Consider the following 13470-nt stretch of genomic DNA (forward strand, 5'->3'; position numbering starts at 1 on the left):
ATGACCACAATTTGTCAAAACTTCAAACGTAGTAGCCAGGAAATCGTGTTATCCGGGAATGTATAAACCGGAAGAAATATAGTGTAAATCTAGGACATTTAAATGTCCGCAATTTTGAGCAAGCAAACCGGGAAATTGTATGAACCGAGAACGTATCAACGAGGTTTTACTGTGACCGATGGCTGCTTCCAAAGTGCGCTGCATGATAGCACCCATGCAGTGTAGCTAGGCTTAGCAACACCCAATGATAATCGTCCTACCAGTGTACCGTTGCCCCACATAGCAGGCAGGTGGCACACTGGTGCAGGAAGCTTGTCGCTAGCATGGGTCCACCCCGTTCTGAATGAGTGTTGTCATAATATTTGGGTTTATAACAAGAATATAAATGGATTTTAACTGTCAAAATAATGGCTTTCGTTAGTATGTAAGTAAGCACATGATATTCTGAAAATCGGAATCCTCTAAGGCAAACAATTAAATGCGTACGACACAATAGAGTGAACGAGCAGCTGTAACACTAGGTGATGACCTTCCTGCATTATGCAAGTAAATATAGTAGAAGCGCGGATGAGTCATGCAGAACACAATCTACGAAAGAAAACAGTTATTCAGTATCAGGTAGAGTAGCCAACAAGCTACGCTTCTACAGTTATTCAGTCCACCATGTATATCCACCATGTTCCTTCATTACAACCAATTCACATCACAGTTCCTAGTAGCAGTGCACATGATATGTACAGGTAGTCCCAATATGAAAGTACGCAACATCAGTATTCAAACAATCGTTACTCCATAAGTATGAGTGAAAACCACAATTTTTTTTTCCTTTGAAACAGTTTTCCTCTAGAATTGTATGATTGACACATTTCAGTGTAGGACCAACAACAGAACTGACTGTTCCCTTTCATATTGCAGCCACGAGTTGAGGGAAACGCTTCTTGCATTTATGAATGCTGCCAGTGACGTAAGTGAATTTGCATATTAAGTTGCACATTCATACAGTACTCCCAGGTTTTTAAAGACGCTTACATACAGCTCCGACTTAACACACCAAACATTAAGAACACTGAACACTGAAACGTTAGTGACAAGGTTAAGACTTGAATAAAGATTGGCGCTATGAGTTCACCTTGCCCCCTCACACTCAAGTGCAGACTTGCTTGAAATATACTGTGGGGTAATCAAACAAATGCATGCAAAACACTGCAGCTCCTGAGGCCCTGAAACATCCCCTTCTTGCTGTGACCCTGGAGAACACAGGGCATTTTGCCCCCCCCCCCCCCCCCCCCCCCGCCCTTCCCCCTTTCTTTGTTCAAAACTGCTGTGTTTACCAAGAGCCCATATGGCAGCCCTGCTCCTGCAAGCTCCACTATTATGTCATAATAGCACACTGAAAGAGCCATGAGAAAAGATTACCTACTTTTGCACTCCATTCATGATAGCTGTGCCCCCTGTGGGATTTGAAGCTTGGCTGAAATGTTCTCAATGGCACACACCATCTGTTAAGTACATCAATGTGCCATGCCCAAGAGCTGGTTCAGGGCCCCTTTTGAAGCACTCTTATAGCGTAATGCTTTATGTGCACAGAGTAAGAAAGACAGGGATGCCAACTATGCCCCTTGCCAGCACATTTTCTTTGGTCCTTTAAAGGCTTACGCAACACCAACTGCTCACTCTGCTCCCAGCACACCACTGCGTACTCTGCCTTTGCTACTCTTTCTTTTCTCAACAGGCCCTAACTTCTGCTCTGGTCCTAGTAACTGGCAGCATTGATGAATGGTTCCATCTTATCGGCCTACTTGCCACTGTACTAAGTGAGATGGCAAGCCAATGTGGCAGCATCTGCAGCGAGAGTTGAAGCAGACAACACACTAGACATGCATCAGCCTGTAGGAAGCATCAGAGACATGAAAGCAGAAAGCACACTGTTTCCTGCAGCTGCCATGCAGCACTGTGCTGTATCAACATTTGCAGGAGTGGCAAAACTGCCCTAACACAATAACAGTACAGTGTTCTTAGCTGAGTTGGCACACCTGTCTTTCTTACTCCATGCTTATAGTATACGACATGATTACGCTATCTAATAAAAACATTTAACGTAGCAACAAATAAATATGAAAGAAATGGATGTTACAACACATGCGTGGCAAAGATTCAGAAAAGCAAGCATGGGTTCAGAGTAGAACACAGTGCACAAATAACCTGTAGACAAAGAACTTACATCGGTCACAATGTTCACTCCAATGTGTGCCATGTTGGTGATGATGCACTTTTCTGTAGCTGGTATCTGAGCATGCTGAATCAGCTTAGTCAGATTTTCCTCAGAGATACCTGCATGCAAGAGTCACAAAAAAGGTGAATTATTACCAAGAAAGATTCGTACACAGGTTAGATGAAGCTGCAAACCATAAATCCATTCTGTGGCAGCTGTGCAGCTTGAATCAGACAGAACAGAATTGTGCCAATGGCTACAAGTTCCCTTTGTATGATTTGTCACTACAGCAAACAAAACTAGTGATGCAGGAGATTATGCCATTGCATTACTTGCATACAGCTTTGACATCCTGCAGATATTTCTTGCCAATGATTGCAGACTTACTTACTGTGCAGAGACCAGTAAACTGCTACAATTAAATGCAGTAGAAAACTGAATCAACCACTGGAACATAAAACTGCAGTCTGCATGATTTGCAGAATGATGGCTTAGCATTTCATGCAACCGATTCGTACGCAAAGAAAGCTTGTTAACTCAAACATCATTAACTTGAATTTCTGAATAACCCAAACTGTACGACCAGGTCCATCTGCTCTCCATTGGAGTCATTTAATGTAATTCTAAATAACCATGCAGGATACAGTACACTAGTAAATTTTTTTTCTTATCCTTGCAAGCTTTCAATTTCCAGCCTTTAGAGTTGAATGCTACATCAAGACATTTAACCAGCCGTCTCTATGTGAGCATCTTATGTATTTTCTGTCCTCTAATAGTAAAATAGCTGAAATTTCCTTAAAAACAAAAGAAATCAAAACACATTAAGGGGAGACGTGGGTCTTGGAATGAACATTTTTTATTAAAGATATCGTAATGAAAGTAGGTGTGTATTTGTGTTTCTTCTTCCTGTTTTCAAAAATGTAATTACTGCAGTTTATCTCAATTAGTTCCTATATTATAGGAAAATTACTGAAGCCTAATCAGTTAAATTTTTACGGCCCATTAAGACACTTTGTTTCTACATTTTTTTTTTTTTTTGATTGAAATGAGGCTGTAGCCAAAGACCTGCCACCTGGAGCTATGCTAACTATATTGTTGTTGAAGTACATCACCATATAAAAATGTAAATTTTTTTCCAAGCCGCATAATTATGAAGTACAGTAAGGTGACATGACTGTTCACAAAATCTGAAATGCTTAACTAAGCCAAACAAAACAGCATAGCTCCACAGTTTAGTTCTTTCTGAATTCAATGGTATAAAGTAATTGAAATCACACCACAAAAAATTGGCGGTGGTTTAGCTCTGGTTAAACCTGGAGTGACGCGATAGCTACAGCTGGCCGAGAGGAACTTGGTCACGTGACCAACCATGTGACGAATCACGCGATCAGCCACGGCGCCGTGCCACGCCGCCAGCAGCTGCTCCGCACCACGGGACCAACCACGTGACAGCGTGGCGGCACAGCCACAGGGTGGCAGCGCCGCCACTGCCACAGCGCCGCCATGCTGAAGGCTCCAAATGCTACCGCAATGTAGCTATCGCTACAAAACATATTAAGACCTTCCGCATGGCTAGTCAAGTTGGCAAAAAACACGAAGCTAAGAATATCATATTTGAAGTGCGCGCACCAGCTATTCAGAGCTCGTTTTAGAGGCCTCAAAAACAGCGGAATGCCGACGATCCAAAAATATTTCATGGTAGTGAGTAATACCAGGTGGTGGGGAAGGGGCCCAGCTTTCAAGTAAAACCAAGAATGCGGCTACTGGGGACATGTTTGCGGGAAGCGAAGACTCGAAGTCCAGCCACATTTCGCTCAGAAATAGCCCTTTCCGGGCTTCGTAGGCGCGAAATATAGATATTTTAGTAGTTGGAGGGCGAATTTAGACCCTGAAGCTTTTTAGACAAGAACTTCAGAGTGCATTGATCCTGAATATGGCATTTTTGCAAAATCGAAAATTCCGCATTTTTTTTTATCATTTCAAGACCAGAGTATTGAGGTGAAATTTTATATTTTGGCATAGAGCAATGAAATTTGGCACACTTACTGGGAAGTGCACTAAATGAACAAATACAAATTTTCACTCTTATATTTTCTCTAGTTTTCAAATTTTTATGCTCTTCATTGCTATATCAAACTTGCAGAAAGTCTGGCGTGACAACAAAACACGTCAGGAGCCTAGAATCACTCTTAAATTTTAGTCAACGGAATGGCTCATGCAGTGAAATTCTCCAAATGTTTTTATCCACCTGAGCTTTTTATACACAGAACATTATATACATGCTTGCATAATACAATCATTACCGTCATGCTAAATTAGTGACGTCCAGAAATATAGGGACGTCACTGTTTAAAGGGTCTGTCGAGGAACACAATGCAACAAACATCATGAAATTCCATGAAGCCACTGTCAAGCTATGCTTTCTGCAAGCAGAGCAGTCATGTCAATAAACACTTTCCGAGAAAACTGGCATTTTCACAGAAATCTCGGCCAGTTTCTTGCTACCTACGGACACATAAAACGTTTCTTAAAGTCACTTCTGGGCTGTTTTGGGGAAAAATCTTTCAGGATATAATTAGAAAGGCCTTATAGATATGAAATCTGATGTTTTCTAAAATTCGTCCCAAAGAAAGACAGCGCCAACTTCACAAGGCACAGAAAGAGAAGACGAGACACTGGCGCTGGCTGACAACTGGAGATTTTATTGTTCTGATACTTCAGCGAATATAAAGCAAGTATCAAACAAAAAGAGGAACAACATGGCCTGTTAGACAGACATCAGAATAGAATCACACACAGAAAACCATTATCACCCAGCTCGTGATAGGAAACGTAACTCCTTATTCAGAAGGGCTAGGGAAGGAGTGCTGACACAATGCTCTTTTAGGCTCGTGATTTTTTTTGGCTTCTGATTTCTCGGGAGGTTTTTTCATCGCACATGCGGAGCACGCTCGTGTTGCTGAACTCGGATGTGCATTTACAATCTCGGCAGTCAACACCCAGATGACCTGAAATTCGCTTTCACATTATAGTTGTAATCTGATAAGTCTTATGAAGGCATGTGCCAGTTTGGCCTACGTACACATGGCCACAAGAAAAGGGACACCTTCAGCACAAGAAACTAACTGCTCGCAACGATTTATGGTGCAACCAACTTGTCTCCGGCCCATTTGATTTACGTGCTTGCAGACTTGACAAGTGATCCGGAGCCAAAAACGGGACGTCTATTCCTACTCTTCCTCCTAGCGTTCTCTAGTGTGAAATGCCGTATGCGCATGGAATAACCGCGATCTTCTTATCCTCTTCCTCTTATCTGTTTCTCTTGTTGTTTGATACTTCCCGTGTATTTATCAAAGTGTAAGAACAATAACATCTTCAGTTGTTAGCCAAGTGCCACCGTCTCATCCCCTCTTTCTGTGTCCTTGTAAAGTTTGGCTGTTTTCATTTGTGATGAACAACCAACTAGCTCGAAATGTGTTATACCGAAATTCCATCTTTTTGAGGTTTTTGTGATCTGAAAGTCATGTCCCCCTTAAGTTATGCAAAAAATAAACCAATTTAAGGGTCACGGCTACAACTTTGACATCCAACACCCACCCCATTGCTCCCAGCCATCAGCTGCCTAAAAACACAATGTACCCTTAACACACAGCTTTGCTTATATCCTGCTTTTGTAAGTCCACAATGTTTCAAGAACACAAGGTATTTAAAATAAAAAATAAAGCTGGCCACCCCAATATATTGGATGATGAGTGAATAAGAAAAACCAGGACAGACAAAGCAATGACAAACAAATACAGGGCAACAAACAGCATACAAATTAAGAATTGACACCTTCAACAAACCCTCCAAGCGTTAAGATCCTGCACTGCGCATGACTGCAGCAGTGAATTATGAAAGTGAACACGATAAAAATTTTATATATATATAAAAAAAACGCATATGAATTCTGAAGCCCAGCTGCTTCCAACTCGCGCGGTAAGGTCAAAGTGGACTCAAAACCTGAAAGCAACATCGACACCTGTGCCCAAAGCAGACTTCCTCGTGCATACCTGCAACCACGATTTAAGAACTCACCATTCTTGGACAGAATGTAGAGCAGGATGATGCGGATCTTGTCAAAGTTGGACACACTTGTGTCCAACAAGATGGGCACAATGTTGCGCATAGGATCCTTGATCTTCTCGCCCTCTGCATCTGTGCCCATGGCAAGGTCCTGCAGCAGGCAATGTTCATCCAGGAGTAAATGGAGGGGGCCACACAACTAGTGGGCTTACATATGCGACACTGGCTACGGCAGAAAGCCTTCAACTTTTGAGTTTGCATATGCACCGAGTTACAGAAGTGTCCTCAGCTAATTCCCTAGCCTCATTTTACAGCCGGGCTCATTTACATCAGAAACAAAGTTAAAGAAAAGTTTGGACTGAGGCAGTCTGTACGACAAGTGATGGAGAGCCCATTATGGCCTTCTTACATAATTTTTGGTGTCACTTTATTCAGAATGGGCTGTCTTGGGAAAAGAATGCATTCTACTAACAGTATAAATAGCAGCCTCTGAACTTGATAAAGGTGCCATGAAAATGGAACCTAAAAATGAACTATTGAAAACCTGACAAAGGTTTATGAATACCAAACCACGAGTCAAAAAGAAAACAAAATCCGGCAAACATTGGTCACAATAAAGCATATCCACAGGGAACTGAAAGATAAAGAGTGACATCCATAGTTGCCTCACCTGCTCGACTTTGCAGAGCCGATCAACGTAGCCCTGGTAGCACTTCATGCAGTCCTCAGCCAGGTGCAGCTGGGTGGAGTACTTGTTCAGCTCCTTCTGGTACTGTGGCATCTTCTTAATCATGGTCGTCAAGTCCTTCAAGCTGGACTTGTCCCCGCTGGACGTCATGCGCTTGCTCTCAATGAACTTCTTCAGCTGCTTCGTCACAGCCCTGAAAACCACGGCACGGGTCCAGGGACAACAATTAGCCCGAGACCAGGTCAGGGTGTCTTCTCTGGGGGAATGACTACAAGAACTACGGGTTACAGGCTCAACAATGCAAGCAGAATTTAGCTTAAGTAGCTCAATAGAGACACATTCATCATTGCTTCTTTCTACAGCCACTTCTTTCGTGCCATGACCCCATGTCCAGGGTGAAAGTCGGGTCTTAAGTACAAAGAACCATGGCTAAGGCCCCCCAACTTTCTGCGGCAGAAAATTTTAATTCCACAAACTCAGAACGAAGAATGCGTCAAATTCCATGGGAGAGATCAAGTAATGCTTCAGAATACATCTCACGTTTTATTTGAAACGAAGGTATGAATATAGTGCAATTTTCTAAAGCAACGTTTTCCACCACGCTTGAAAGCCAAAAGGAGAAGCCAGCTTTTTAAAGACTGGGCAAAGCATGCGGAGTGCAAGTGCAAAGAAGGTGGCTATGAATATGGAAAGAAGGCGGTGCCGGTTGTTGATAAATAGAAGGCACTGAAAGAGCTGAGTGGAGTAGGGAAGGAAAAGAAGGGCGAATGGGAGCAAGACTGAGCAGCTTGAAACACCCGAGTAGTGGCAGCACGGAAGTGATGGTGGCTGCCGCTGTGCGGGAGACTGCTTGCATCAAGGGGCAGCTGCATCAGTTTTTAAGAATTCTTCGACATTCAAGGATTCAAATGTATATAGGCTATAGGCAAAGTATGCAAAGTTTTTGGAGCTAGCATTTAAAATGAAGACGTAATCAACGATAAATCTCAAGGTTCTGCTCACAGCATCACAGGAGTGTGGAGAAGCTTGGTGATGACGTCACGGATTTCAAATTTACGCTGCCTTTGCTCACAACTAGCCGTGAGACACCGGCCACCGGCAAACAATGCTCTGCAGGTGCTGCCTTCGATACAGTTTTTTTTTATCATTCAAAAAAAGAGTTTGAGCTGAAAATGCACCGGCACCGTAGATGACATTATCGTGCGCCCCACACCCGGCGCTGTGCACTGTGAAGCCTCAATGCTGCCGCAGTTTTAATCGGCGATTATGTCATTGTTTCTAATATTAGCCCAAAAAGACTTCGCATGCTTTGCCTGCAAGGTCCACACATTCGACGCCTTTAAGCTCGTTGAATTCTGAAACCTGTTCAGTTGCCCTGTAAATAACGGAGGCTTGGCTTCGCTCAATTGTGGTGCGTGCATCTAAAGTGTTGCCTCTTGAAAAATGTCAACATAGCTGCTGCTCCCATATTTTAGTGTGCTGTTAGTTACAGTTGGCCTGACCAGTCTGATATTACATTATAACCATACTAATAATCCATTTCTTTTGAAATTCTCCTAAGCTTTCAAACTCCTCCTTTATGTTATATTCTTGAAAATAAGGAAAATTAGCCGAAGAAGTGAAAAAACAATTCCATAAAAAAAAGCTTAAATTTGCAAATTTGCGCAAAATTCCAGAATCGCGCGAAACTAGGGGCCTTAACCATGGCTCTACATTACTTACCAACTTATTTTTCAGACATTTTCATAGAACTCTCCACAACACTACACAGTTATTGGCAGAGTTGACTTTATATTTTACTACATACTGAAACTTTTCACGTTCCCTTCACGGCCAAAAAAATCGGTCGGCAACAGTACTAAGCTGGCATCAGATCAACCTGTTCCAAACCAATTGGAAGGCACAAAAACAAGATGGAAAGAATGGATTCGTAACATCCATTTTCTGCTACTGCATTGTTACGCTTGCAGACCATAGTGGCCTTACCAAGGAATTTCCTCAACACACATAGTGACGATGATGCAGTGTTCATGTAACTAAAAAATATAGGCCAGTTCAACATGAGAACTGCACCACCAATGAACACCTACAAAATAAGCCAAAGCACGCACCAAACGGAAAGGCCTAATGTTTCAGCAGTGCCAATAAATGACCTTACGACTAGGCCAGCGTTTTTTTTTAACGTCTGTTTCTTTAGTAAATCACACTTGGTTCACTATGTTTCTGACTATGCCCCAGCTTTCTTAAAGTCTGCACTAATCTATATGCAAATAAATACATTCAAAGATAGGTTACGAAACGAACAGCTCTTGCTAATGAGATAAACAGAATTCAGTCATCATGCAGCAAAAACAAGCACCCTATAAATTCATCATCTCTGTAATCATTTGTCACGTACCATATTTACTTGCGTAATCTGTGCAGATTAATTTATTTATTAAAATTTATTACCTAGGTTTTAGGAGCATTCGAACATTCGAAATTTCAAACACAAATAGAATATACCTGATATCTGGTTTATAGCTGTATTCCAGAAACTGATATTAAAGAATTTTCTAATATTCACCAGCGATCGTATACTGCACTGACTTTCATAGATCGACCAAGGCAAAACCACAATATCTGAGCAAATTATCCGACAAACTAGTTTAAAGTGCCAGGAAAACAATACAAATGCATCCTCTTCCCTTTCTTCTCCGGCATTTATTGGGTGGACCGATAGCATTGTGACGCAGCTAGGCTTGACCTCGTGCGATATTCTGCAAGTGGGCTTTCCCACACGACACTTGATGTAAACAAGATGGTCAACCACCTGCTCTGTTTTGAACAAGAAACCACGCTGTTTTTTCTTTGAGCCTTCCATAATGCGTTACATGCTTAGTGCCCACACCCATGGCATTTGTCCTGCTGCCTTCAAAGCTCACCTAGCATGAGCTCCACCAACTCGTTTTGGTCAACCGAGATATGCGGGAAAGCCCACTTGCGGAAATTTGCACGACGTTCCCGAAAGGATGAGTCAAAGTGTCACAGCAGGGCAAGCGATCGTGTAAAAATCCCGCCTATTGCATTGTAACACGCACGACTCTTAAATGCGCTTACCGGCAGGTGTGTGACGACGATAGGAAGGCCCCTCTTACCAGTCCAAAAAATAGCCTGCCTGCGTAGTTTCGGTTTCTGAGCTTCGCCGGTCATCCAAACCCAGCTCTGCGCCGGTTTCAGACAGCGGCACATTGCTGATCATATCTTATTTTTTTCTTTTTAGAAGCAGTCTCACCATTCCGACGCCAATTTGCGTTCCATCCTCGGACGCCAATGAGCGTTCCGGCCTTGTTCTTCTAGCACGCCGAAACAGTGCGCTTGCCATGGAATTTTTGGCGTTTGTGTGATGAAGCCTCACCATAGGGCTTCACCGCATTTTCAGCATTCTTTTTTTCGGCAGCGTGGAGCATTTTATAAATTGACCTTTGGATAACTGGACATTTCTTCGGGTCTCTTGAAATCCGAATGAATAAGGTTTTACTAGCAATCATGTTATTTTTAGGTGCCAATCGTGTCATTTTATGGGTTTCGTTTCGCATGACTGTATTACAGGTTGCGTACTGTTATGCTGTCTAATCAAACTGTATACATTTCTGTGCACATTGTTTTTTTTTTACGTGGTGCTGAATCCGTCTAGATTTTATTTGAGTTGCAATGACCATGCACTATTAAAAGAAAATAAGGGCAACATTTGCCCATTTCTTTTTCTGAAATATTTTTTCTTACTGAACACACAGTATTTGATATTCGATTTGATATTCAAAGCCATTTTTTCTCCATATTCGATTTGTATTAGAAAATTTCAGTTTTTGCACACCTCCTCTAGCATTTCAGTTTTTGCACACCTCCTCTAGCAGGTTAAAGAAATTTTTTTTTTGCTTGCACATTTTATGCTTCCTGATGCACCAGACCACCAGCGTGCATGCGAGTGTGTGAGGCAGGCTTGGGAAGATAGGCGCGGCGACGTTGCTGTGCGCGGCTGTCAACGGTGTGAGTGGCGTGAGGATGAATTGCGCACCGTTTGCCGAGGTTAGTCGCACTGGCAGTCGCTCTCTTGAATGAATAGATGCTAGAGCAAACATCCGGTAACCATCGACACGTGCCGGAATCTGAAGCTACCGAACCGTTCGCTGTTCGGTTTTGTGCTAGCCATCCGGGCTGCGTACCGTGCGGTACGTTGCTCGTGCAATTCTGGCGCCGATAGCTCTCGCGCGTCGGGACTCTGAAACGGGGACAGCGGAGAGCGCCAGAGACACAAGGCGAAGGGTGCGGTGACCCCGTAACATGTAGGATGTAGAAGCATGTGCCTCCGCGGCCGGTCTATACAGCAGCGGCGTGACCGCGCGCACTTTCCTGTAGCTCGGTCGGTGACCCCGCCTCTCCCACTCGTGGGTGGGGAGAAGTGGGGTGGGGAGAGTGGGAGAGGCATAACGTAACTGCATGTAACGAAAACCTGGATGTGATAGAAAATCCCGGACTTTCTTCAACTTCGTTATATCTAGGTTTAACTGTATTGTGCGCTACGACCTTTGTAGACAGGATGTGTTTGTGAAATCTCTGCATTATTTGTGCACCCCCTTTTTGAAGCTTTAATTTAAAGAAAAGAAGTGCACAGATTATTTCAGTAAATACGGTATATGCCTCCTCTGCCCTGTGTTTTCCTGTAGTGGACTGGCATTCCTGCATGGAGTTGAGCACGTATTTGAGTTCAGAAGTTGCTTAGAGGTGGCAATACTTCTGCACCCTTTAGCTGTCACTCTAAGCAAACATGCCACAGGCCTAAATCTGAACGTGCATCATGCTATATAAAAGGGCGAAAATATTTTAATTACTGCACCCCCCCCCCAACTAAAGTATGGTTTATCTCCCGTGCTCAGAGTATGGTGCCTAAGTTTTCAGCATGAAAATTTGCACAATTTTCTTGGGAAATCACTGGTCTTTAAAATTCGCTGGAAACATGTTATGGAGGTACATGACAGCGTATGGTGTGACTACACCTGTCCTATCAACCATGCAACTTGCAAATCATGCAGTGGACTACACTCCACCCATCAAGGAATGTAGACTGCTCCACCAAATCATGCAGTGGTCTACATTCCTTTGCTGTCAGCGAAAATTCACTTAGTTTTCTGATGTCACAACTTTTACTCACAGCATATAAACAAGAGGCAGTTTGTTTATTCATCAATCTAGTAGCATTTGACTGCCCTGAGAACTTCCCAAAATATGAAAGCGAGGCTGGTTACAACCATCACCCTGAAGTTTACACCCGAGTAACATCCACTCTATTCCTGTACAGGCATGAACAAGATGCTTCAGTGTGAAATGCACAGACCATGCACTTTCGGCACCACATGGTCTGCCCTTCAGCAGAAACAATTAGTTGCACAGTGTGGTCAAAGCTGACCGAGTGGATTTCACATCATGCTACAAAGAGAGACCTTATGATGAAAACAAGAGAAATGATATGAAAACTGGTTAACCGGTACACCTTCAAACTTGTCCTGTTGTGCAGCAATGAAATGCAAGCACATCTGCACTGAACTGCACATACTGTGAAACGACGGCAATGTGCTGATGGCGCAGCTCGATCCATAGGTCGTCCTTTTCGTCAAGAAGGACCTCCTTCTCACGCACGTCGTTGCCGCTGGTCGACTCGAACTTGTAGACGTCGTTCTCGATGGGCAGCAAATCGTAGGCCATGGCCTGGAAGGTCAGCTCGTGCAGCAGTGGGGACACGCAGTCAAAGCCTCGGTCAAGTATTATAAGCTGCGAGCGCATCTTCTCGGGACCCTGCGCAACACAGTGGCTACAATGCAACTGGCAACAAGGTGAAGTAAATACCTGTCAACAACAACCACACGCAAAGATTAGTTTGCAAGCTGAATATGCTTTTGCCATGCCCAAGCAAGGGATGCAAAATACTATACAAACAGCCCCATAGTGTGAACAAGGCTCGCACAAAAACTGGCTAACAGACAAGATGCCATGATGCTCCAAATTTGCAACTTGTGCAGCTGCTCACAAATAACACCTTTTCAGCAGAAATTATTTCTCTTGGCTAAGATACTGGTTTTTGCACAGACACTGACTTTTTTCATCAATACAGCAGCAGCGACATTATAAACCATGATACACAACTGTCTAGCGCAGCAAATTATTAGCAATCACTTCAACTGACTCCTACAATCACCCACTCACAGAAAAAAGTGCCTTGGAAGCAACTAAAATAACTCATGTACCATCCATATCTCAACAAACCTCCTTTAGCGTTGTTTTTTGCTGATAATGCAAGGGGCCTGGAAGAGAGATGCCCCAGTGTGGTTTAAATAATTTATTACAGCACTGTTTTTCATCTGCAGTTTCAGTTTCTGTGGTCTGTGATGTAGAATTATTGCACACAAAACCAACAAGCCACATACACTCGCAGAACAGCAACGCATTTGCTGCTCCATTGCCTGCTGCA

General features: G+C 43.1%; 1 protein-coding gene across 2 annotated transcripts in view; it reads right to left on the bottom strand.

Annotated features, from left to right (window-relative positions):
- The window catches only part of Rop (Syntaxin-binding protein Rop), a 40340-nt gene that overhangs the window by 19384 nt on the left and 7486 nt on the right, over positions 1-13470 (bottom strand). For both annotated transcript variants that reach the window (XM_077649472.1, XM_077649471.1), the window contains exons 8-11: positions 12559-12797; positions 6948-7158; positions 6290-6428; positions 2222-2331 (exon numbers count right to left, since the gene is read on the bottom strand). In XM_077649472.1, the coding sequence (XP_077505598.1) occupies positions 2222-2331; positions 6290-6428; positions 6948-7158; positions 12559-12797 (699 nt within the window). The remainder of the gene's footprint in view (positions 1-2221; positions 2332-6289; positions 6429-6947; positions 7159-12558; positions 12798-13470) is intronic.

This window comes from Amblyomma americanum, chromosome 1, assembly GCF_052857255.1.
Source record: "Amblyomma americanum isolate KBUSLIRL-KWMA chromosome 1, ASM5285725v1, whole genome shotgun sequence".
Lineage (NCBI taxonomy): Eukaryota > Metazoa > Arthropoda > Arachnida > Ixodida > Ixodidae > Amblyomma > Amblyomma americanum.